The sequence below is a fragment of the Apteryx mantelli genome, chromosome 29 (genome assembly GCF_036417845.1).
Source record: "Apteryx mantelli isolate bAptMan1 chromosome 29, bAptMan1.hap1, whole genome shotgun sequence".
NCBI lineage: Eukaryota > Metazoa > Chordata > Aves > Apterygiformes > Apterygidae > Apteryx > Apteryx mantelli.
In genome coordinates this window covers 1,180,888-1,205,390 of record NC_090006.1, presented here as the reverse complement: position 1 = coordinate 1,205,390, position 24,503 = coordinate 1,180,888, and the positions used below count along the sequence as shown (strand labels likewise).

General features: G+C 61.8%; 1 protein-coding gene across 1 annotated transcript; it reads left to right on the top strand.

Moving 5' to 3' along the window:
* The first annotated feature begins 730 nt into the window (after nt 1–730).
* NUDCD3 (NudC domain containing 3) lies at nt 731–21,926 on the top strand. Its single transcript, XM_067312256.1, has 5 exons — nt 731–997; nt 4,211–4,530; nt 16,637–16,769; nt 20,074–20,322; nt 21,876–21,926. Exons 1-5 carry the CDS (start codon nt 800–802, stop codon nt 21,924–21,926), a joined length of 951 nt encoding a protein of 316 aa, XP_067168357.1. The 5' UTR covers nt 731–799.
* Nucleotides 21,927–24,503: the final 2,577 nt, after the last annotated feature.

Sequence of the window (24,503 nt, the reverse complement as noted above, 5' to 3'; positions counted from 1 at the left end):
GGGGGCTGGGGGGGTCCCCTGAGTACCGCAGTGGGGCGGGGGGTCCCGCGGGCTCTTTGGGGGGCCGGGGGGGTCCCCTGAGTACCACAGTGGGGCGGGGGGTCCCACTGGCTCTTTGGGGGGCTGGGGGGGTCCCCTGAGTACCGCAGTGGGGCGGGGGGTCCCGCGGGCTCTTTGGGGGGCTGGGGGGGTCCCCTGAGTACCGCGGTGGGGCAGGGGTCCTGCTGGCTCTATTGGGGGGCTCAGGTGGCACTGGGGGGGCTGGGGGGACCCCTGGCGCCGTGGGGCCGGGGAGGGGGACGCCACCATAGGCACCGTGGGGCTGAGGAGGGGGGGGGACCCCACCGTCTCCGTGGGGCCGGGGCCCTGTGGGAGGCGCTGGCACCCGGCCTCGCCGCTGCCCGCCGCGGCGGGAGCCCCTGGACGGCGGCGGCGGGGGGGGGGGTGGTCCCCGGTGCGCCATGGGGCCGCCGTGATGGCGGCGGCGCCCCCCGGGACCCCGCCCGCCCGGCCTGCCCACAACCAAGATGGCGCCTGCCGCCTCGCCTGCCGTCCCGCGAGGCGGCGGCGGCGGCGCTCTAGCTCGGCCTCCGAGCTCGCTGCCTCGGAACCTTCCCGCGCGCGGGGAAGAGGTGGTGGGTGGGGTCGGTTTCCGGACGGGCCGCTGAGGGCGGCGGGCCGCTGGCGGAAGCGCGGGGAAGGGGGGGGGCGCCGTCGGGGGGCGGACCGGAAGCGCCCGGCCGGGCCCGGTTGCCGTGACAGCGGCGGGGACGGGGGGGGTGGGGAGGCCGGAGGAGCCATGGAGGCCGCGGCGGCGCTGACCGACATGTACGACCAAGCGCTGCTCGGCATCCTGCAGCACGTCGGCAACGTGGAGGAATTCCTGCGCGTCCTCTTCGGCTTCCTCTACCGCAAGACCGACTTCTACCGCCTCCTGCTGCGGCCCGGTGACCGTCTGGGCTTCCCGCCCGGTGCCGCCCAGGCCATGGCCCTCCAGGTACCGGCGGGGCGGCGCTGGGCTTCGCCGCGGCCCTTCCCGGTACCCCCAGCCGCGGCTCGGCGCTTGGGGGCCCCCGGGCTGCCTCCCCCTCCCGCTGCCGCCTTGCCCTCAGAAGCGGCCCCGAGGCCTTGAAGGCTTCGCGGCGGCCGGTGACCCCGGGGGAGCCGGTGACCGGGCCCGGTTGTTGGGCAAGGGAGGCTCGAAGGCCTCGTCGGTCGGTGCTGTGCGTCCCGTTAAGCCTGTTTGCGGAGGGCCGGTCCCTGCCGTGTCCTCGGGGGTGGACGTCTCGCCCTGCGCCAAACCGGTGGGCAGCGGGGGCCTGGCTGGACCCGCTCTGTGCCGGTGCCTGTGGCAAAACCCGGGCAGGCGGGGGGTGGACACCGAGCCCGGGAGGCCACGGAGCAAAGCTGCGGCCTGCCGATGCTGCCCGATTTGCTCCTTGCCGTTCCTCGGAGGAGCGGGGGCAAGGTGGGAGCTGTATCCTGGCGGATCGACGCGACAGCGGAGGGTGACGATCACCCTTACCAGAGGGCGAGGAGCCCCCCGGGGCAGGCAGGACCTGCGAGACCCTCACCGAAGCAGCTGGGGCCTGATACCTTTCCCGGAGCTTGGACCCTGGCGAGGGTGACAGGCAAAAAAGGCAACCGCCGGCAGCGCTTTTGGGCAAACAGGGTCCGTGTTAGGGCTCGCCGGCCGCTGCCGACGCGAGCTGCGGGAGCCGGGGCGCCTGGGCAGCAGCAGAAAGCGAGAGGAGACCGCGACCATCACGCGGGGGCCGATTTTGACCCTGGCTTCTCAGCCTTTTTGCGTTGCCGGCCGCAGTCAGAGAGGTGGCAAACGCTCCCGACTGTTATTTCCACAGCCTGGCTGGGCTGGGCTTGGTGTTCTGAAAACTGAGCGCTAGAGGTCTCTGATTCGAGGCTGTTACAGTCTGATATTAATCTTTATTAGGAGGGAGGAAAAGAGCTGGGAGAAACGGGGGCCCGTCTTGATTTTTAGCTGTTCATCCACTCTGACTAGCGGTTCTCCTTCCCCGCTCCGGCGACCCGCGGACAGACCCATGGGAGACCCCGTTCCCTCTCCCCACGCCCGCCTCGGGGTGGCCCATGGCTGGAGGGAGCCTGCGTCACCCCCGTGTCCTGAGGTTGCGCCCTGCCGCGGGGCTTTGCCGCTCGGCCCTTGCGGTGGCGAAGGCGCGAAACCTCCCGCGCGGTTTTCCCCGGGGGCTGTTTCGGGCTGTGCGCGAGGAGGGAGACGGCAGCGCCGTAGCCTCAACGTTCCTCTCCCGAGAAGGATGTTGTTCACGGCCGCCATTTGCTTGCTCCCTGGCTCTAGCCATGAGGATCCGGAGCGAAGAGACCGCTCGAGGCACAGGGCGCTGTGGGGCGCTTCGGAGGGATTTTTTTGGTCCCCTCTTTTGCCTCGGGGCTTTGGCTGTAGCCCAAGGGGAAGGAGACGGGTTCGAGGTGTCGCCCCGCGGGAGCTGCCTGGTTTGAGCTTCGTTCGCCGTGGGGGCGGGGAGCGATCTATGAATAGCGTTGGAGTCAGGGCCTGGGATTCCTGCGGAGATGTAAGGTAACGCCGTGCCTTGACCTCTCCCGAGGAGGCCGACGTCTCTCCCTTTGGGATTTTTGCCCTTTAGACTGCTCTTGGCTTTGCCCGCTGCTGCCCGGGGTCTGGGCACGGAGCAGCTGCCGTTCCCGGGCTATTTTCATCAGCTCGCTGCCAGGCCGAGCGGGCGCCGCCGGCCGGGTGGGCGCAGGAAAAGAAGTCTGAGCTCAAGAGAAGGAGCTGGGCACCGAGGAGAGCTGGGACACGGAGGGATGGGGAAAAGGAAGGGATCATGAAGGGAGAGGAGCGGGGCAAGCGTCCACCTCCCTCCTCTCCGGCTTCCTTATCATCTCGGAAATATTCCCCGGCAGTGCAGTGACAGGAGCGAGGGCTGCGTTTGACTCGCGCTCGCTTTCTAGCGCCGGGCGGCTGCTCGCCCTGACAAGTTGCACAGTTCTCTGCGGGGCAGAAAGAGTTTTAGCTCCGAGGAGCAGGCGGGGTTCCTCCATCGGCTTCGGAGCCGCTGGGCTGCTCCGTCCTAGTGGCGGATTCGCCTCCGGCCTGCCCTAGATGGTCGCAGCGTCCGCTCTGCGCAGCTAGGAGCAAACTTTAGGGTGGGATTACATCTCGTCGTGCCATCGTTTCACCCCCCCCCCCCGATTGAAGTGTCGGAAAATGGTAGTGTCGCAGGGAGCAGGTGGGCTCAGTTCCCTCTCTGGACCGAACCGATTTGGCTTATTCGGGTTTCGAGGCGCAGAACCCCTGAAATCCAGGCTCGGGTGAAGCGACAGGGCTTTACTCCGACGTCCTTTCGCGTGCCTCGTTTGGGAGAAAAACGTTATCACCTCACTGGGGTCGCTTGGCTGGGCCCGGCTTGGGTAGCGACCTCCTCGCCCGCCGCTCCGCCGGGAAGGGGAGGGATGGTTTTTCTCCGACAAAGTGCGGTTTTCCTGCCTGAGCTGGTCAGTCCTGGTTCAAAATCCTACGTTAAATAGCTCTTCGTCTTCACTTGCGCTGGCTAAAACAGAGCTCGGAGTCCATTTGGTCTCAGCCAGCACCCTGCCCGCGCCGGGTAGGCTGTCCCATAGTTTGTCCTGGGTGATTTCATCCTGTTTGCGCCTCGGATGTTCGGTTTGAGCTTTGGGCTCGCAAACAGCTCCTCAGTCGGTGCCGGAAGGCAGGGCGAGGCGAGGGAAGGTGGGGAAAGGCAACAGCTCCCTCAAAGCCGCGTTACGAGCCGGGAGTTCAGCCAGGACCGACGAGGGTGTGCGGAGCAGGCTGCGGAGGTGAGGGAAAGCTGGTTGCTTTTTGCTGGAATAACCGGCCCCTTTTCCTGTAGCAGAGGCTGATGCGAGTTCGGCTGCTGGAACGGGCCCCGAGAAACGATTTCCAAGCAGCTCCTAGGAATTTGGGCTTTCTCCAAAGATGTCAGGGCGTTTCATGGGCACGTGTGACTTTCAAAATGGTCGGTGGCTGGTTTTGTCGGTGATTTAAGCAACTCGGGCTTGGCAGGGGTAGGGAATGGGCGGCACGTGGAGCCCGGAGAGGGAGGGACAGCGATATGCGCCCCAAGTGCGTGACAAATCTCCTGTCCTTCTCCCCCAACCTCTTGGCCGGAGCTTGGTGGCTTGACAGTCTGCTCGCTTTGCTCTCTTTCAGGCGTTCAAAGTCTTCGAGCGGATGGCCCGGCAGGATGATGAGAAGAGATGCCGGGAGCTGGAAGCGAAGCTGAGGAGGAAGAAGGAGGAGGAGGAGGAGGCTGCCGCCGCCGCGGAGAGGATGAAAGCGTCGCCCGCCGCTCAGGAGATCGAGATGGAGTCAACAGCGGAGCGCGTGCCGGCGCCGGATGCCGAGGGAGCTGCGGGGCCTCGGGAGACGGCAGCAGCCCAGGACGCAGCCCCGGCAGCGCCCGGTTCTTCGTCGGCAGAGCCGCCGCGGGCTGCCGCCCCGGCAGAGCCCCGGCCAGCGGAGCTGCCCACGTAAGGGTCTTTCTTATGCTACTTCCTTCGTGTCCCCGGCGGCGGGGAGGCAGGTGACGGGAGCGGTGAGATCGTGTCAGCTCGCCCGTCTTACAGCCCTCGGCTGGGGCAGCTGCGTAATTCCCGGTGGGAAGGCGGGAATCTGTTCCCCTACGGGTAATTTGGTTTCTCCCCGCCTCGCTGAGCGGGGAGGGTGTCACGTCTCTGCGCGCAGCCCCGGACCGTGAGGCTTCCCCCGGCGCTGGTTACGGGGAGCGGCGTCTCTTTGCCGGTGCTTGGCGTAGCGTGGTTGAGCTGATGGTCCTGCCTGACCGAAGCAGCTCTGGGAAATCCAGGCACTGTCCCGTAACCCTTTTGCATGGAAATTCGGTGTCGGACTCCCCTGTTTTCCCCTCTGCGTCTGTGACGGCGTGCCATGAGACGTCCTAGCAGCCAGGTAGGAGCTCGCTGAGATGATCGTAATACCTGTGAGTTGGTGTGTGCGGGCCTGGCTGCGTGACCGGCCGTGAGGCCAGCGGTGTCCTCAAATATTCCTGGTTGGAAGAGACCTCTGGAGGTCTCAGATCCAACCCTCTGCTCAGAGCAGGGCCGACTTTGAGGATGGATCATGCGCTGCGATGCTTTTTCCTCTTCGGCTGTGTTCTTTGACCAGACTTGGTTGCTTTCGAGCAGGTCTTGGTTTTTAAAATACGTCCTTGTTTCAAAGTCATCCCGGGGTGTCTGTGATTCTTCCGTGGGTCCGTCTGCTGCCCGGGAGGAACCCTCTTGCCTTACTTAGCGTGTCGCGCGCCATCGAGTTCAAGCTCCTGTGTATCCCTGCTGCCTGAGTCAACGTTTTGCTTCACCTGAGGGAGGAGATGCCGTGCCCAGACCTCGGCAGACCCACGGTCTTCTCTTTCCTTCCCCGGTGTCTCTCCCGGTCGGAGCCGCGAACGATGGCCGTGCCCTAAAAACATCCTCCGAGTCCCGTATCGACACACCCCAACTCCTTGCAGGGTGCGCCTGGGAAACCTGTTCCTGTCCGAGGGATTAAATTGTTGCAGGCAAAGGGTTATGGGCTCCTCGGGCAGAAACGGAGGGCAGGAGGAGCGGGGAGAGCGAGGCAGCGCTGTGCATCCCCCCTGCCCACGCGCCGCCGCGGCTCCCGGCGCGCCCGAAGGGCTCCGGTTCGTCCCTGCTGTTATCCGAGTGATCCTTGGTGAGGGGAAGCGGCGATGGCGGAGTATGGCTTACGCCAGCGATCCTTGTCCTCTGGGCCAGTCCTGGACTCCTCCGCGGTGAGAACAAGCCTCTGGGGAGATCCCTGAATCCGGGGAAGTTTTGTGGGGGGCTGTCAGCCAGTGAGATGTGGAAGGGACGGACCGAGAGGGAAAAATCTTGGAGGCTGCGGAACGGTAACCGAAGGGACCGTTGCAGGGTTGGAGCTCGTATCCTTGGCTCGCGGCAAGGCAGCGGGTAGAAAGGAGGGTCCGAACGTCGGAGAAGCAGGCGATGGAAGGGCGCCCGCTTCGGGGGCGAAGCGCCTGCCAAGTAACTTGATCGAATGGGAAAGGGGAGAAGGACTTGAGCTTAACTCGACCGGTCTGACACACGTCAAGCGGGATAAAAATAAGCCAGAAGCCCAAAATGAAACCACCTGAAAAGCCGTGTTCTGCCGCCTGTGCCGGAGCTGTCCTGCGAAAGAAAGATCGTCCCCGGGGCTGTCAGTCTGACACCTCTCACCAGCACAAAATTAACCGGCCCAAAAAAAGCCCTGGTAGAGCTGGCAGATCTCTCCAGCCTCGTTGCTCCGCAGCCTGAGCTCTGACCTGCGTGTTTTCGACCCTACTTTATCCAAAAAAGAAGCGAGAGGGAGATGCTTGAGGCCCCAAGCAGGAGCGAGCCGCAGCCGGCCTGAACGCAGGCTGCTCGCGCCGGGCTGCCGTTCGCATTCGTTGCGTTTTCTCCCCGCTCCGTGCGGTTTTGACTCCAGCCTTTCGTTGTGGGGGGGCAGCAGCTGGCGCGAGTGGTACTTAGCCGCCTAAAAACAGATGTCAAGGCAGCGGGAAGGAAACCGGAGGGATTAGAAAGGAAGCCGAGGGCCGACGAGGGCGTAGGATGCGTCTGCTCATCGGCGTGCTGGAGCCGGCGGGGACGGTTCCTGCTGCGGGCGGTGAGAAGCCCGTGCTCGCTTTAGCCATGCAGCGCTCCTGGATGCCGGAGCCTTTACGTCTCCCGCCCTTCTGACGCCTGCGATGGGACGTCCCGGATGCTCACGTGCCGTTCCAGAGGCTCGAAGGCCAGTTTGCAGCCTGGGGACATGGGTTCCTCCTTTCTGTGTGTCTGCGCCTGCTCCCCTTGCCCAAAACCACCCGGCCCGCTGAGCCCGTTGAAACATTCGCGAGCCCCTTTGCTGCCTCCCCGATTTGTTTGCAGCTGGATCCCTGCGTGGATGAGCCGAAGCCGGGCGAAGGAAGCCAAACCGCGTGAGCCTCTCACGGCACCAGGGTTTCCAGGCCAGGAGCCTGCGTTTCCCACCGAGCCGAGGTTGCCTGCGGCATCTAAGTAGGGCAGAGAACCCAACAGGTTTCTCCAAACGCTGTAGTTGGTTTCTGTGCCTCTGGGGGGCACTGGAGCCCCCCAAAAGGTGGCAGGGACGGGAACAGGCATCCAGGGCACCCCCCTGACAGACTATTAATACATTTAACCGGCTGCTTCGTTCCGCACAGCCCCTTCCGAGCAAAAACCCGGAGCCGCCAGCCTGGTTACGAAGGGCGCGTGGATAATGCGCCACTCTGGCAGCGAGGATGCGGAGAAGAGATGGAGCAAAAATGTTTTCCATCGCCCTTCCTTTTCCTCCCCCCTCCATCCAGATAAGTAAACCGCTGCCGCCCAAATCTATATAAAAACTCGCTCGTTCTGTCAAGTTCAGCGCGCTGCGAATGTAGGGCAGGTAACATCCCAGATCTGCCAGCTCCCATCAGAGCCTCGCTCTGCTCCTGGCTGCTGGGACACGTGTTAGGGAGCATCTCGCCGAGCGCGTCGGGACGCGAGCGGCCTTTCCAGGGCCGCTCCATCAGCGGAGAGCAAAACGGAGCCCGTTTTGCCGACGCAAAGGCTCGCCGGCGGGGTAGGAGGCGAGCTCGGTGCCTCGTCCTGGACGGGTCTTTCCGAGTCGCTCGCCTCTCGCGTCTTTAAAACGAGGGGGGCGCGATGCCGCCACGTAAAGCCGCCGAGGACCGTGGGCGTCCTCAGAGCGATCCGGGCGTGAAGAGTTAGTGAGGGTCTCCAGCGCCGTGCCAAGGCGGACGCAAGGTTTCCTCCCCGCTGCTGGAGAGGCCGGTTCCTCAGCCCGGCTTGCGGCTGCCCTGGGAATGTGGGAATGCTGCTTGCTCTTCCTCCTCCTCCTCCTCCTCCTTCTTCTTCCCTGGCTGTCGTAGCCCTCGGGCTCGCGGGGAAGGCAGCGGGAGCGGCAGAGCGCGCCGCCGCGGCTGCCTCTGCAGCTGCGCCGCGGGCCGCCGAGCCGACTCTTCCCCCCCCCCATCTGCTCCCAGAAGCCGTCCCCGCCTGAGCGCAGCTCCTAATTTCCAACACCTCCGCTTCACCCAGCAGCACCCCCCCCCCATCCCCTTCCCCCGGCTTGGATCGCAGCCTGCATATATTTGCCACGTTAGCATTTAAAATAGCGCCCGGCAGCCCACGGGTGGCACCGCGCAGCCTGGCCGCGGCGTTCTGCCGGCGCTCGCCGGCTCCAGCTCTCGCTCCCCCCTCTGCTCCTTTCTTTCGCCCAGCCCCGACTTCGCTGCCTGCTTTTCCCCATCCTCTCTCGTGGGCCTCGTCCCGGGGGTTGCTCGGGAGGGGGGAACGTGACTGTGTAGGAGGGAGATGCGGAAGGGTCTTGCGTCCCCCCCTCCCCGAGTCTGCAGGCAGCTGGCTGGAGGGCGCAGGCAGCTCTGGCAGCGCCTCGTTTCGCGGCCGATCCGCGCCTCTAGCTAAAATGGGCCCCGACCTGACGTTAGCGAGGCCTCGGTGTCCGGTGCCGATCCGATCCCGCTCCTGGGGGAGAGGGTGGGATGGCCAGAGCCGCCTGAACCCTTGCAGGGGACGCATCGAGGTCCCCACAGCGCTGGCAACGTCGGCAAGGAGTAAATTTGCTTCCCCCAGGCACAGACCACGCGCGGGCTCTAGCCGCTCATCCCCGACGTGATTCCAGCCTGGCTCCTGCCTCTCCCCCGGCAGCAGGGAGCTGCCAGTCCCTCCATCCACCTAGGACTGCGGCTCGGCTCGGAGCAGGCCGCTTCGGAGCGGCAGCACCTTTGCCTGCGCAAATCCCTCCCGCTTAGAGAGGAGGGAAGCGGTCGCAGGAAGGGGCTGCGGTGAGAAGGGGGTTGGTTTTCACTTCCATCCCTGCCTTGTTTTGGGCTTTGCCGGAAAACCCGGAGCTCTTTTGCCCTATGTGGCCGGCGGAGGCCGTTTGCGCCGCCACTGCAGCGCGGTTGCGCCTGGGAAGGGTACGGAAAAGGCCGCGGCAGAGCCCCGGCCACCCTGATATTTGCATCCTCCCTCCAGGTGAGCTCTTAACCCTTTGCGGGATGCGCCGCCTTGCTCTCCCGGAGGTGACACGGCAGCGCTTTGGGAAATTTCCATGAGCCTCCCGTGTGAGTCGAATTCGACTTAGCAACCGCTTGGCTTTGCCGAAAGCCCAGATGGATATATATATATTTTTTTCCCCCGTTACGAGGTGCTCGCAGTATGTTTTCCGTGTGGATTCATTCTCCTAAGGGCTTTGGGGAGGGATAGGGAATTTTGCTGCTTCCGGTCCCATCTGTGGAGGGAAAGCTGATCACCCTGAGCGGAGCAGCCCGGCTGCTGGTATCATCGCGGGTGCTGGCTGCGCCCGCCTGACTTTGAGGCCAATTTTGTTCGACTCGGAGGTGACGTCGTCCCGTTTTTTTTTTCCTAGCGAGCCTTTTCCGCGAGCGGAGGCGGGGGACGGGAGCAGAGCCCGCATGCCCCCGCGGATGCTCCTGTTCAGCAGGCTCCGGCGCTATCCGGCCCAGAAGCCAGTGAAACCGGTTTCCTTCTCCGACGTCCCTTCGGGCTTTCCCAGTGAGCTCATCGGCGCAGTCCGCCGCGTCCTTCCAGCCTGACCCAGAAAGGTGGAGCCGATCCCGATCCGCGTTTTAAGGGCGAGTCTGTCCTGGTTGCCGCTTCTTCGGCTGCGCGGAGGTGCTGCGAGCCAGCGCGGGGCTGTGCGCGGGGAATTCCCCTGGCGCCGCAGCGTCCCCGTCGAGAGCAGCAGCCAGACCGAGCTGTCTGACCTGCTGCGGCGAGGCTCCATCTGGCCCCGTCTCCTGGCTCCGGCAGCCGCTCGGAGAAGAGGAGAAGAACAGAACAAGCGCGTAGCGATGCTGCCTCCGAATATTTCCCCCTTCCTTCCTCCGGCGTATTGCCATCCGGCGGCTTCCTCAGCCGGTGTTTAATACCTCTCGCTTTTTTTAGTTTTGTTTCTTCTCTGAATTTCAGCCCTCCAGCGCCCGCGGCGTCCTGCAGCGAGGAGTTCCACAGCTTCGTGGCACCACGAAGCCCAGCTTCATGGCTTGTCGGCCTGCTTTTGAAGTTCTCCTTCTTGTGGCTGGAGAGACGGAGAGCGGTCGTTCCCCGTTGCACTCCTCCAGCTTGCATGGGGGTTTTCTAGTTGTAGTCTGTCTGTCACGGTCCCGTTTCAGCCCTCTTTTTAGGCTGAAGAACCTTAATTCACTCAGTTGCATCTCGCCTGGAAGCGGTTCTCTGCCTTGCATGGTCCTTGGGCTTCTCCATGTCCTCCTTGATCCCCCCATCGTGCGACACAAACCCTCTCCCGGTCGCGCTCGCTCTCGGGAGCCGTGCTGCAGAAGCTGCAGCGCCGGTGCGTTTGAGGCTTGCGACCGACACGTTGGGGTTTTATTGGGGAAAGCTCCTCCGAATCCTCCAAGAGGATCCGTGAGTTATCTCCTCCCTGCGTAACGGGGTCTTTCTCGCCACGGAGAGAGGCCGGGCCCTGGCGCTGGGAGAATCGTTTTAATACGTAAACCACGTAGCGGTGGAAACTCAACTCCTCATGAAGGGTCTTTTCAAAAGGCCAAAGCGCTCGAGCCAAAGATGAGCTTCCTCCGAGCCCTCTGTCTGGTGGAGTCCGCGGGCTGCCACGAGCCTTTTGCAGCTGTTAAGAAATCGGCTGCGCCCCCGTTTTCGAATGCTTTAAGGGGGGAACCTGACTCCTCCGGTTCGCTTGCTGAGCTCAGCAGCGGAGTGTCAGTTCCCCAGGCGCCCGCTGAATCGCTCGGGGCTTCGCTCGCCCTACCAAGGTGCCGATCTCCAAAATTAGGTCCGGGCACCAAAAATAACTAAATTAAAACCTAGAATTTTTTTTTTTTTTTTCCTCTTCGCAAGCAGAAAATCCCAGGGCTGGAGGCTGAGGGACAGCATGTGCCTGATTCTTATTTTAAAAAGAAAGAGCTCTTTCCTTCCTTTAATACCTCGTCGTTCGCCGAAGGAAGAAATGTAACGTGGAAAACTACCGAAGGGACCACGGTCCTGTTACGCCGTCCGATGTCAGGGGCGCGTGGGCCAGGTCAGGTCTGCGTGGTGGGGGGAACCGAGAGCTCGGAAGGCCACGGTTGCCTGCGCTCGCACAATTCAATCCCGATAGATTTGTTTGGCCTTATCCCCTTTTTTTCCGAGGGAGCTATAATTGAATCCAGGCCAGTTTGGCTGCGCGTCAGTCTCTCAAAGGAGACCTCCGAAGCCCAAGGTTGTGTAAGCTCTATGCAAACAATAAAGATCCCGGGGGATTTTTCCTAACAGTAGCGTGTCCTGCTGTCCTTGACCTAAATTTCCCAGCAGTAGTGAAATCTAGCCCTCTGGTGACAACTCCGAAGCTCTCCTGCGAGCTGGCGGTGGCATTTAAACTAGTCTAATGTCACTAAGTTGGCTCTGTTGAATGGCTCCGTAAATAACTTGGGAATCAAAAGGGAAGGCTAAAAGCTCCCCTGAAGAGCGTGAGCTGGAGAAAGAGCAAACCGCTCATCTGGCTGGCCTGGCAGGGAGAAGGCAAGAGCCTCTTGGTCCCGATGCGTGAGAAAGTTCAGGGCGAAGGGGGATTCGTGGTCTCCAGGGGATTCGGGGTCTCCAGCTGCTTTGGGTTGGGTGGATTCCCTGTTGCGTTGGGTGGTGGAGACACCATCTCATGCGCGTGGTACGACGGGCACCTCTCTGCCTTGGGCCTGTCTCCTCACGGCAGCTTCCAAGCTTAACGACGGGATATGGCACAGGGGTGAGTTGTCTCCGTGCTCCCTGCTGCCTTCTTGGTGGCTGATCCCAGCCGGGTGGCGAGTTCGAGCGCTGAGGCTTGTTGAAGGAGAGCGGACCTCACCGCATAGACCAAACCGGCTTGGGATGGTGCCCTGGTTTTGGGGGGAAGGGGGAAGGCTTTGGCCGCTTCCTCTGGCACGTCGTTTTTCCGTCTTTCTCTTTTTGTGAGCACGTCCACTGGCTCGGACCCATCTCAGCTTTGAGGAATGTGCCACCGCCGCCTCGGACACGCGTGCTCAGGAGCTCTGAGACCGGGGTAGGGGGGCAATTATGGAAGTACTGATGACCTTGTGTCCGTCACGGGCGTGAAAGAGCCCTTCCAAAAATATATATGGGGCGTTCTCCCCCACCAACTCCACCATCCGCCACCAAGGGGGGCAGATCCTTCTCAGCTTGCGGGCAAAAGCAGCAAAAAGAGCGCAAACCTGGCTTTTTCCACGAATGCGCGATCCCGCTTTCCCGCGGCCATGCTGCCAAACGGGAGGCCGGGAGCTGGGAACGGGCTGGTTTCTCTCCGGAAATCTCTATGCCGGTACTCGGGTCGGCGCCACAGTGCGAACGTGGCCTTTCCGTAAGGATGCAGGGCCCTGCCCGGCCCTCCATCCCCCAAATGCGGACGATTGGACTCCCCGATGTTTCGGAGAGGCTGCCGGCACTGCCCGGCTCTGGCACGGCCGCTTCTCATCTCCTGGCCTTTCTGGCCGGCGCTGCAAAGTGTCGGGGGGCCAGATGGTGGCAGGACCTCTTTCATCCCAAAAGGAAGGGCTCTGGAAAAGGCCTGGACGCTGCCCGGAGCGTGCGGAAGAGATGGGGCCCTTCCTTGAGCCGTCTCAGTGCTGAGCACTCGGGATGAATTACGGTGACGGACGCCACTCGCTCCGGCTGCTGTTGCGGAGCAGCGGCCTCGATCCGAGCGGCCGATGGTTGCTGTAAGCGCCGGCCGGAGGCACGGCATGCCGCGCCGTCCCCGCGGAGCGCCCCGCTCCCTGCGTGCTTATTCGGGTTAAGCACGCGGCCGCGTCGTGCCCGATTTTCGCTTCTCCGACTTGCGGGGAACTTCATTATTTCTTCATGAGCTCTTTCCATTCTCGGCAACCTCTCGAGCTCGAAGAAGGTTTCGTCCCTCGCACGGGGCCTCTAACGGTGGTTAAAATAAGCTGTTTTTTTTTTTTTCCTCTGCTGTTTGACTTCGTACAACGCCTTTCCCCACTGTTTTCCGCTCTTTCCATGCAGGACCGTCTCGCGGAGCAGAGAGGCTTGCTTTCGTGATTGCGATGTGCTTGTGGGACCCGATGGCGGAGTACCGGTAGGGTAGGAGGGTTATAAATGCCTCCTTCAGGAGCGTCTTTGCGGAAGAAAGCGGAAGGTCTAGGTCTCCGTTTCTCACCGGGTCAGGGTTTGCCGCCCGCGGTGCCGGCCCGGCTTTCCCCTGCGGCGTGGTTTCCCTCTTTCCCAAAGATCCCCGAAGCCGGCGGCAAACCGAGCCAGACCTCCGGGTCAGGCCGTGCCGGAGGCGGTGGAAGCCGAATCTGTCGGGGCCGCCGTGCGGAGCCCAGGTAGCTCTTACCCGCGGGGGGGGGATTTCCATCAGCCTGCTGCCGATCGGCTCCCCGGACGGCTCCCCGAGCAGAGATCCTGCAGCTGAAAGCTGAGACGCTCCAGGACGGCGAAGAGGATCGGTTTCCTTAAGTAGGTTTGAACCCCCTCCCCTTTTTTTTTTGGTCTTTTTAAGTAGCCAAAAAAGTCTCCTGGGATCAGGCCCACCTTAACTCCTTCCCACGCCACGTGCTAACCTCCGCTTTTCGCTCCGCTCTCGGCACGGGGCTGGTGGACGCGGTGCTGTATCTATTGCTCGGCTCTTGCACTCTTGCGTTGAAAATCCTTAGTAAAGAGGAACTCTAGGAGCTGCCCTACTTCTCGTATAAAATAGTAAATCAAATCCTCCAGCATCTGCTTCTTGCTCTGGTTTATGTTCGAGGCTACTGTTACAGAGCTGCGGCTGAAGCTTTTGCTTTCCGAGAAGGAAAACGCGTTCAGACGGTGGAGAAAATCGCTTTGAGGCCGCTACGGTTTCCACCTCGCTCGTTCCGTAGTCGGACGTCCGGAAATAAGAAACGCAAAGAAATCCGCGGAGATCCCCGCGGCGCAAACGGGAAGGTCGCCCCGGCGCGAAGCTCATCCCCGCGGTGTCCGGCCTTTAATCCGGAGCCGCCTTTGCCTGAACCCGCCTCGCTCGAGCGACCCTTCCCGGCGCTCCCGTTCCTCGTTCGCGGGCGCCGTCTCCCCGACCCTTCGGCCGCTCTGCCGGGGGGGGGAAAGGCTTTAATAGCGGCGACGGCGGGGCCGCCCCGGCGCCGCTCCGCCGAGCGCGAGGAACAGCTTGGCTGCTTCGCGCCGGTGCATTGTTAAAGGTTTCACCTCCCCCAAAATGACACATTGCCGGCAAAAATAGAACAAGACAGAACACACAGACCCACCCACAGCGGCCCCGGCACCAGGCAGCCGAGCGCGAGCGGTGCCAAAGCCTCGCTTTTTTGCAAAGCCGATGCTTTCGCACCCTCCCGCCGCCCGGCCCGCTCTTTGCTCCGGCGATCGCCGGCCGTCCGGAGAGGTGGGACACGGCGGCGGCGGCGGCGGACGCGGCGGCGAGGAGATTCTCTCGCCCGCTGCGCGGTGGTGCCGTTGACGCCACGCGAAGGACGCGTTCGACCGCCGGAGCTGCCCTGGCGGCGCCGCGTTTTCCGAGGAGGGCGAAGGAAACCGCTTCCCGGCCGGCGAACTGGAGGCAGTTTTTCGACTGCCACCAGCGTGCCGGCTGCCCGGCACGGTTGGACCAAGCAAGGATCTGGATGGAAAGTCTCCAAAAAAAAGCAGGAGTGCTCGGGAGCAGGGAGCGACAGCAGCCTTTTGCTGGAGACGTGTAACTAGGCTGAGCCTTGCGTTTCTTACCTGAAATCCTGAGCGTTCCTGGCTCAAGAGCGGGAAGCTAAACTGGGAAGGGGATTTATCCCGCCGCCACGCGCTCTCCCAATGCCATTCCCATGCTTGGGCCTTGGCTTTCCCGTCTGGGCGCTGGGGATTCGCAACAGCGTGAGCAAAGAGAGGTTGGACAGGGTCGTTGCGGGATGAGCCCCGCCGCTCGGAACGGTGGCTCTCCGATATGTTTTAAAGGGATAAAAATGAGCCGTGCCTCCCGTCCCAGCCTTGAGTCCCTACATGACCTCCAAAGGCCAAAACACGAGGGAATCGGGCAGGATCCTTCCTGGAACACTCCCCAGGAACAGGTCGAGCCGATGCCCTTTCCACCTTCCTGCAGCAGCACAAGGGAACGGCTCCGGAACACCCGCGCACGGGACTCGCGCCCTTCGGCTCAGCGCGGCTTAGAGGGATGGATGCACCGGAGAGGAGAGCTGGGGGGGGGATGGCGTTTCGACTCCTTGGTTAATTCCCTCCGGATCATTGTGGGCCACCGGCATGGGAAAAACGGGATGCTGATGGGGTGCAGGTTGGGGGTCCCGCCAGCGGAGCGGGGAGGGGGGGAAAGGCATCCGAACAGGCGGCCCCGCACGCTGTTGCCTCTCTCGCCCCGCCGCCTGTTCGCCTCCTACAATCCGGGGGCGGTTTGGGAACCGCCAGCTGGAGCCAACCGGCGAAGGCGCCGGTTCTCCGCTGCCATGCCAACCCCATCTCCATGGCGATGGGGACCCAATGGGCGACGGCCGGGTGAGGGCAAGATTTGGGGGAAAAAAAAAGAAGAAAAAAAGGGAAAAAAAAGAAAAAAAAAAAACCCTCCGCGCCGCGGCGATGCCCCGCCGAAATCGCCGCTCCCGGCGCTGCTTTCGCGCCGGCTCCGCTTCTCGGGGAGGCGTTTCGCCAGGTGCCTCCGGAAACCGGGTGCTTTTCGATGCAGCGGGTAAAAAAAAAAACCTCAGTGACCCGTTGAAATCATCGGGGGGGGGGAGAAAAAAAAAAAAGGAGCAAGAAAACAACAGCAAATCCCCCCCTCCGAACGTCTCGAAGCCCGATTTAATTAAAACCGAGGGATTTTGCCTAAGCGGCGGCGGCGGCGCGGGAAGCCGCCCCTGCCGCCTGCCCGCCCAGGACCCCTCGGCATTGGGGGGTGTCACGAAGAGAGACGGGGTCCCCGGGGCAGGTCCCCCCGTCCCCCCCTTCCACGTCCCCTCTTTTACGTAACCCGCCGCGGCCCCGTGTTTATCCAGCTCCGGCTCGAGGACGAGGTGCCTCCCGAAACATTTTAAAATAACTCTGCCTTTTGTTAGCGCCGCCGCTATCTTTAGAAACGGGTTTGGTTTTATTTTCCAGCCGGGAGATTTCGATGGAGCGGAGCCTTGGCCCGCCGGCGATTTAAAGGGGCCCCGGGTCGCACCCGAATCTCCTTTCCTTGGTTTCCTGATTCTTCCGTGTCGATTATTGCTAATAAATCCCGTCCTCCCCCTGCCCCGAATCTCCCCTCGTCCTTCTCTTCAAATTCCCACAGCTGGAAGGGGCCGCTTTTCGCACCTGGCAGTTCTGATGGAGCTGGCGCCGAGCGGGACGGCTCTTCCCGTCCTGGGGCTGCCGATCCGAACCCCTTCCCGTCCTAGCTACGCCCGGCGATGGGGGAAAGGCTGAGCTTTAACCCGAAGCGTTAAGGACGCTGTCAGGATGGCTCTGCCCTCTTCCTGCTCCCTGTAGCCTTCCCTCGAGTTTCGTGCTCGCTCCGCGCTCCGATCTGTTGGCCGCTTAACGCCTTGCTCCTTTTCCTCCTCCCCAGGAGACAGGAGCAATTCCAGACAAACCCCGACAGCTACAACGGAGCCGTGCGAGAGAATTACGCCTGGTCCCAAGACTACAGCGACCTGGAGATTAAAGTGCCGGTGCCCAAGCACATCGTAAAAGGCAAACAGGTAAACCGGCTGGAATAGCTTCCGACGTCTCCTTTTCCCTCCAGGGGCCCAGCTTTCCTGGGAAGCTGCTTGGAGCGGGAGGCAGCGCGTTATCCAAGCTACCGGAGGAGGATAGTTTGGGGATGGCTACCTCCTTCCCCAGTTATCCAAGCTGCTGGAGGAGGATAGTTTGGGATGGCTAACTCCTTCCCAGTTATCCAAGCTGCCAGAGGATAGTTTGGGGACGGCTACCTCCTTCCCCAGTTATCCAAGCTGCTGGAGGAGGATAGTTTGGGATGGCTAACTCCTTCCCAGTTATCCAAGCTGCCAGAGGAGGATAGTTTGGGGATGGATAACTCCTTCCCCAGTTATCCAAGCTGCCGGAGGAGGATAGTTTGGGGAACGGATGCTCCTTCCCCAGTAGCGCACTCTGTCTTGGAGCATCCCTTGCCTTTTGCTTGCAGTGGCAACGGCTGCGGCAGCTCCTCTGGCCCGCAGGAACTGGGAGAATTGGAGCAGACCTGGCTCCGCGCGAGACCCGACCTGCATCCCGGCTCCGAAAGGCGGCTCCGAGGCTCGCTGGGGCAAGCGAGCAGCCGGAGGGCGGCACGCGCGCGGGCGGGCTCGCGGACCCAGGCGTTGGCGCTCTCTTTGCCGAGCGCCGCCCGCCCCGCGGTCTCTGCTGTATTTTTCCGTTCGGGAAGCGCCCGCTCCCCTGCCTCCCTTTCCCCTCCGCTTCCAGGGCGGCTGAAAAGGAGCACGCTGGGGTTTGTTCCCTGGCTCCAGCCTACACAGCTCCCGAGCGTGCCAAAAGAGCGTAATTGGCAGCAGCAAGCCGGCCCGGAGGGGCGACGGAGCGAACGGCTGCCACAGGGACAGCAGGGAAACCGCGAGCTGCAGCTTTTCCCAGTGGGTCGCTACAATAAAACCAGGCCGTTTCTCGGAAGCGTTCGGGGCTGCCCGGAGGGATGCTCCGTCCCCTTCCGCATCCTACCGTGCTCGGGCTCCGGCCCCTCGCCCAGCGAAGGGCCCCGGCGCCTCGTGCCGGCGCCAAACGAACGGCGTCACGCTTCGCCTTCGCCCTCGCGCTGAGTTTGGGGGAATTTGGCGCGCACCCGCGCGTCGGCGGGATGGATCTCGAGGATCGAGCGCGGGGCTGGAGCACGGCGCCGCGCCGGCAGCTTCGGCAGCCGATGAGCCCAGGGAGACCGGCCGGTCTGCTCCTGCCCCAGGCAGCATCACCCCTGCCTAAAAAAGCCCAGATTTTTTTTTCCCTGCTTGACCCTCTCAGGGCAATTGATTTTTTCCCGATATTTCGACTTTCCTTATCCTTGGGAGGCCTCTGCTGATGTTTGATTCATATGTTCCTCTCGGTTCCTCGCAGCTGAGTTTTCGTTTTAACCGGATTCTTTCAAATCCCTTCCAGCCTGGTGGGGGTCTGCGAGCAGATAGACCGGATCACGGGCCAAAGCGGGAGGATTCAAAGCGATTTTAAAGCTGGATGGATCTAGGGCTTGTTTTTGATGGGCTCGTGCAAAACGGGAGCCTTCTCCTACGTTCACCACAGCTTCATCTTTTTTAAAAATTACCAACCTTTTGGCCTCTGCCTGCCAAAGCGAGATTAAAAATCTCCCCCGGTTGGTCCCTGGGCTCCGAGCGCTCCCAGCTTTAATGCTGCTCACAATCTTTTTTACGGCACTTTTTGGATCCAGGCTGTTGCTATGGCGCGTTTGTGCTGGAGCGAGCTTACGGGTTCGCCGTAAGGAGCTCCGCAAAGCGCCCGCGGAGCGGGAACGGGAGACGGGGTGGGCGGAAGCATCTCCCTTTGCCGTCTCCACCTCTCCCATCGGCTCGGAGACGCGACAGGGGCCCGTGTATCCCAGCGCTTCCCGAGCACTTAAATAGAGATAATGACACCAGCTTCTCTTTCTTGCCCGGCTTGCAGGAGACGAGCTAGATTTCCTTCCCCGGGCTGGGTTTGCTCGGATGGTTTGCGTGGGCGTTTCGGCGCGCACGGAAATTACCGCGGTGGGAAGCCGCGGCGGAGAGCCGAGGCCGGGCGTTTGGAGGGGCCGGGGCGCTGGCGGGGTGGCGGTGCCGAACGGAGGCGATTTTTCCACCGGGACACCCCAAAAAGGCTCCCCCGTCCCCCCTCGGGACCGGCTGCGGAGCCCTCCGGATGCGGGGGGGACACGGCGTGCCGAATGTGGCCTTTTTGCCGTAGAGGCAGGCGGCCGTGGATGTTTCGCTTGCTCCTCGCTCCGATTGACGGTGAAGCGGCCGGATTAAGGCTGCTTTTTTGGGCGCTCTCCTTCCGTTTGGGTTTCTCCGCTGCCTCTGCAGCCCCTCGGCCCTGCCCTCGCCTGCCTGCGTATCCCACCGGTGCCGCTGGAGCTGCAAGGAGGCACATTCTAGTCGCTTTATTAAAAACAATAATCTTTCCCTGGCATGTTCCCCGGCCCCAGCCGCCTCCTCCTCAGCATCCCTAATCGTGTTTGCAGCGTTGCAGCACATTTCCTCTGGCTCTGGATTGCTTGTCCAGACCTGGTTACCACCAAACGTCTTGCTGTTCCCGGAGGTCCCCTTTGAAGATGTCCCTCAGCCCCGAGCGCTGCTTCGTGCAGCTAAATATAAATAATAAAACATGTCGCAGATTTAACTGCTCCCTGCCTTGCCGGATCCCGCCGCTGCGGCTTCAGGAGCTCCGAGGGGTCCTTGGTGTCGCCCCCCCCCTTCTCCCTGCCCCAAGGAAGCCCCTCCAGAAGATGCCTTGGGTGGCCACCTTGCTTGGCCGCATGCCGTGCCCAGATGTTGGAGATGCCGTAGGATCGGGGCCGTCGGTGACGGCGAGCAGAGCCCGGTCCACGTGCCTGCCGGCTCCGTGGCGCGGCCTTTCCGGAGATGCCGGAAAGCGAGAGCTGCTCTCCCATCCGTCGACCCCGGATGGGTTCGCCCCGCTCTGCGGGGTGCTGAGCCTGCTCTGCTCCCCCTCCGTCGAGGCGGTGACGGCTCGCGCCTGCTTGGCCGGGTGGGGGGACTTCACGCGCGCGGCATCACTCCGCCGCCAGTGCCACGCCGGCCCCGACCGGCGCGCGGCTCCGCTCTGGCTCTCGCCTGCGTGGAGCTAGTGAGTCACTGGCAATCTCCTAGGTAATGGAGAATGTAATAACATTTCGGATGAGGGCTGCGGAGTGGCGGGAGGATCTGGGGGAACTCTGGGAGAGAATGCAGGCAAAGCGGCCCACAATCTCCTCCTCCCACGGCGCGAGCGGCGCGGCGACGGCGCGAGCGGGAACCTTCCCGCTCATCTCCTCTGTGTTTGCAGGTGGCCGTGGATATCAGCAGCGGCGCGATCCGCGTAGCGGTGCTGGAGGGCGGCAGCCAGCGCGTCCTCATGGAAGGCAAGCTCACGCACAAGATCAACACGGAGAGTTCCCTCTGGAGCCTGGAGCCGGGCAAGTGCGTTTTGGTAAGGGGCGTCTGCTCCGGCTGCTCTCTCTGCGCCTTCGCTCGCAGCTGCTCCGGCCTCAAGCTGGAAACCCGGAGCAGTTGCAAGCTTGAGCCAGATCCGGATGTGCCCCATGCTACCTTTCCCTGGCTCTCCCCGTGCAACGTCCCGCTCGGTCTCCCATTGCCCGTGTGCTTTCTGGTCGAGGCAGTGCAGGGGCTGTTGCCGTCCGGGAGTTCGTTACTGGTGGGTCTCCGGCTTCGTTATCCCGTTTCTGGTGTGTGCCGGCAGTCCCGGCTGCGTGGCATGATTGCTGCTGTCGGGTGGGCTGTGTCCCCAGGGCTGCCCCCCGCTGTTGAAGGTGTCACAGGGTGGCAGACGGGCACCCAAAGCCGAGCCCCCGTGGGGTGAAATCAAGTGGGAATTTCCTGCCGGATGCAGAAATCCTGAGGGAGGCACGCGGAGACACTTTGCAGGAGCCGCCCGGCCGCTCCACATCAATACGGACATAACCAGGGACAAATGACCCGACGGCAAGAGCGTGAAGTTGCTGTGAGAGAGAAGAGCTTCTCCGAATCTGGTAGACCATGGAGAAGGCACGAAACAGGAAGCGATGGCATCATCAACTTGCATTTTTAAGGAGTTCTTAAGCTTCTTGCAAGTTAGCCGATCCGGGAAGATAACCCTGGGGAAGGAGTGAAGCCGTGAAGAGGAACTGCCCCGAAGGGCGCCTGCTCTGCAGCGCGTGAGTGGTAATTCCTGGTGCGTGTTCCCAGGATCAGCAAGAGAGGCAATGTTTATTAAATATCCAGCTCCGGAGGAGGATGGGAAGAGCGCGCGGGTGGAGCGAGACTCGGGGCCTTCTGGAGCGTCCACGGGCGGCGAGGGGAGTCATCCCGTTATCTCCAACCGGAGCTGGCTCTTGCCTCAAATTAGCACGAGCGCAGGGTTGTGAGGATCTCCAGCTGGCTGCCAACATATTGATGGTGGGATGAAATTTCACTTGAAGAATTGTAAGGTAACTGGAGCAGAGTGAGTAATTCTCACCCGAGAGCGTCTCCTTTCCCCATGCGCGGAGTAGCCGAAAGTGGTTTGCGGATCCTTTCGATTCATTCATCAGCAGACGTCCAACGGCTTGTTAGTGAACCGCTTCGCTTCAGCCCTTGGGAGGGGATTCGGACGTGAGCCGTTCGGATCCCGTTAGAGCGCCGGGAACCGCGGCGCACGAGGGCGTATGGGTTCTTCTGCTCCCAGAATCTGCACTGGTGAACTCCCAACGCGATGGTCGGGAGTTTCCCCTTCCCGCCGGTTACGGCGAGGTGCCGACTTCTCTCACCTGGGACCAAGAAGAAGACATCTCCCAGCAGCGTCGGGATGCAGCTGAGATCAGGCTCACAAAGTGCCAGTAGCGGAGTGGCCCAAGGAGATCCCGACCTTCTTGGAAGGTGTTGCAGCTTGGGGCACCTCAGAGGTTTTGGCCCCGGAGAAAAACCTGCGGGCACTCAAGTTTCTTGGTCCTTCAAACGAGGGAGTCCCTTCAGGCAGAGCTCGGTCCATACGCTGATGCTCCATGGAGGCCAAAGCTCTCCCGCTGGTCTTTTCCCTTATGAAAGTCTCTCCTTGCTGTGACCATGTGCAGCATTTTCACGATGACTGTTGAGTCCCCTGTGCTCCTGCAGGGCTCATCGAGAGTCATCAGGATCCGTGCGCTCTTCGGGTTGCCATTATAGGCGCGTTTCGCCGGTCTCATTAGTTGGCCCATGTTCTCCCCACCAGCTCTTATCTTAAGGAGCAGCTGAGGTTAATTTGCCTTCTGACCCCTTCTGCTCTGCTGTCGCTCTCCTATCTGGTATCCCTATGAGTTTCTCCTCCTCTCCGGGTATCTCCCCGCCATCCACATGGCCCTCAGCACCTCCCTGCTTCCCGGCGTCCTTCTGGGGACCACTCTGCCTTTCTCCTCCTCCTCCTCTCCACGCTGCCCACGTGTCCTGCTCAGCGCGATTCTCCCCACCGCTGCCCGGGCTAAACACCGACGTGTTTCTCCTCCTGCCCTTTGGCACGTTTGCGGCTTGCACGAGAGCCCGGCCGAGGGAGAAACCCGGCGGACGTCATTTCGAAGGCGAAGGCTCTGCCGCTCCCTCTTCCAAGGCGGCAGGTTCCCGCCTCCGCTCGCTTGGGATCGTGTCCCCAGTTTGGGATCGCGTCCCGCTGCCGAGGGCGCCTTGCTGAACCCACCCGCCCCGGTATATCCCTGTGCGCTCCCGTCTCCCTTGCACCCGCTCGCTTGTCGAAAGCGAGATGAAAATAGATTCGCATGAGCTCGTTTTAGCAATCTCCGCTGGGTGTTGTGCACAACACGTTTGGGGATTATTTTCGTTGTTGAGGGTGGCTTTTTTTTTTTCCCTTTCCGTTCCCTCTCTTTTTCCCCCTCCTCTCCAACGTTCGTTATCCCCGCTCGGGTTTTTGTCACCAAGTCCTGCCTTGAACGGCGTATTCAAGCCTTCAGCTTGTCACCCTGCGAGCTGCGGGGCCGAGTTAATAATCATCCGTGGCGCTTTCCCTTCTCCCGAAGCTGCACGTGGCGTCGGAAATGCTGCCGGCTGCTTTCTTAGCACCCCCGAACGGCTCCTGGCCCCTGCTGACTTTTGGGGGCGACTGTTGTCGTCGTTGCTTCCCGGGAAAAGGAGGTTGTTTTTTCCATGTCCCGCTTCTTCTCCTCGGCAGCGTCTCTCCGCCTCTGACGAGGCATTCAGGATCGCGAGAGGAGAAAACCTGCGGCGGCGGTGGAGCCCAGCGCCCGCGGCAAGGTGTCACGAGCCTCCCGGCGGCGTTTGGCCCATGGGCTTTGCCATCTCTCCTGGTGATCCTGCCTCCTCCAGGCCCCTTGGCTTTTGGGATCCTCTGGCTGAAAAAGCCAGGCAGAAATGCAAGGCGCTGTCTGAGCGAGCGGCTGGGCACGCTGCGGGAAGCCGATCCTTGCCCCAGCAAAAGGCCACGAGCGTTTCTGCGACCTTGGGCTGAGCTGGTGGCCAGGAAACTTGTAGCGGCAGCTTCAAGCATGGGCAAAGCTTTTGCTCGAAGCGAGGAACATAATGAGGTCAAGGTTTGTCCCAGTGGAAAAGCAAAGCCTGTTCCGTTTGTGGAGTGCCGCTGGGTTTCCGGAGCGCTCTCTGATTGAGGATGCGGCCTTGCGGGGTGCTGGTGGCCCAACGCTGGAGCTTCTCTCTTGGTCCACGCATGGATGAAGCTCACAGGACATCTCGCCTCGCTTGGGCTGAACGTTATGAGATCCACCACGATTTCTCAGCTCTCCTGTGTCCAAGCTCTTGGTGAGGTTCCCGCCAGCGTCTCCTTCACCTCAAGCTCTTGTAGCCCATGAGTCGGGCTGAATCGCTGGAGGCCGTCAACAGAAAGGTGTCTGAGAAATCAAACTCAACCCATGGGTCCCGCACTGGGATTCGGACCTGTCTGCAACCAGCGCTCAGAGCTACATTAAACCACGAAACCACCCTCAAACCGATGGCGAGAGCTTTGCCGTGGCCTGCGGGCAACAGGAAGACTCAAGTTTTGAAGGTGCCACTTCTGAGCGAGTCCCACTTTCGACTTTTGATTCTCCCCCGCCGGAATAAGAGCAAATCATGGGCTGCAGAGGTTAATTAAAGACAGTTTGTGAAGCTCTCGACGCTGTAGCGAGGAGCCCGGCGGAAAAGCCAGCAAGGAAATGAATAACCCTGTCATCCCAGGAGATGATGAGCCACAAAATCCTCTGGCCGCCAGGTCGACCACCAGAGATGCCCCGGCATCACCAAAGAGCTCGCGCCTCGCCGTGCCGACGCCTCTCTCGTTTCCGACCCGGAGCAGAAACGATCCTCGGGGGAGGATCCTGCGGAGCCTCCTCGCTGCCCCGGAAGGGCGAAGGCGTTGAGAAGCCCATCGCTAAGCCTCGAGCCCTTTGGCTTCCTTGGGAAAAGTGCAACCATGCAATTAAGCGGAGAAGAAGCCCACTCGTCCAGCTGGAAAAACGAATGCCTTCCTTGAGCTGGAATATTTTCCCGGCTCTGCTCTCCCAGAAGGATTAAGCCCAACCGCCCCCTCCTGCCTTAATCGGTTCCTTTTCTTTGCACCGGAGAGAGACACCCGGCTCCGTAACTTTAATGGTTGCCCGTGTTTTCCCCACCGGAGCTGTTGAGCTTCTGGGGAAGCTTCGCTCCGTTGCGTTGTCTGGTTTATCGATGAGTTTGCAGCGACACCAACGAGCGCCATAAATCCTCCTTGCTGCCGGGCGTCTCGCTCGAGCGAGGCGGAAA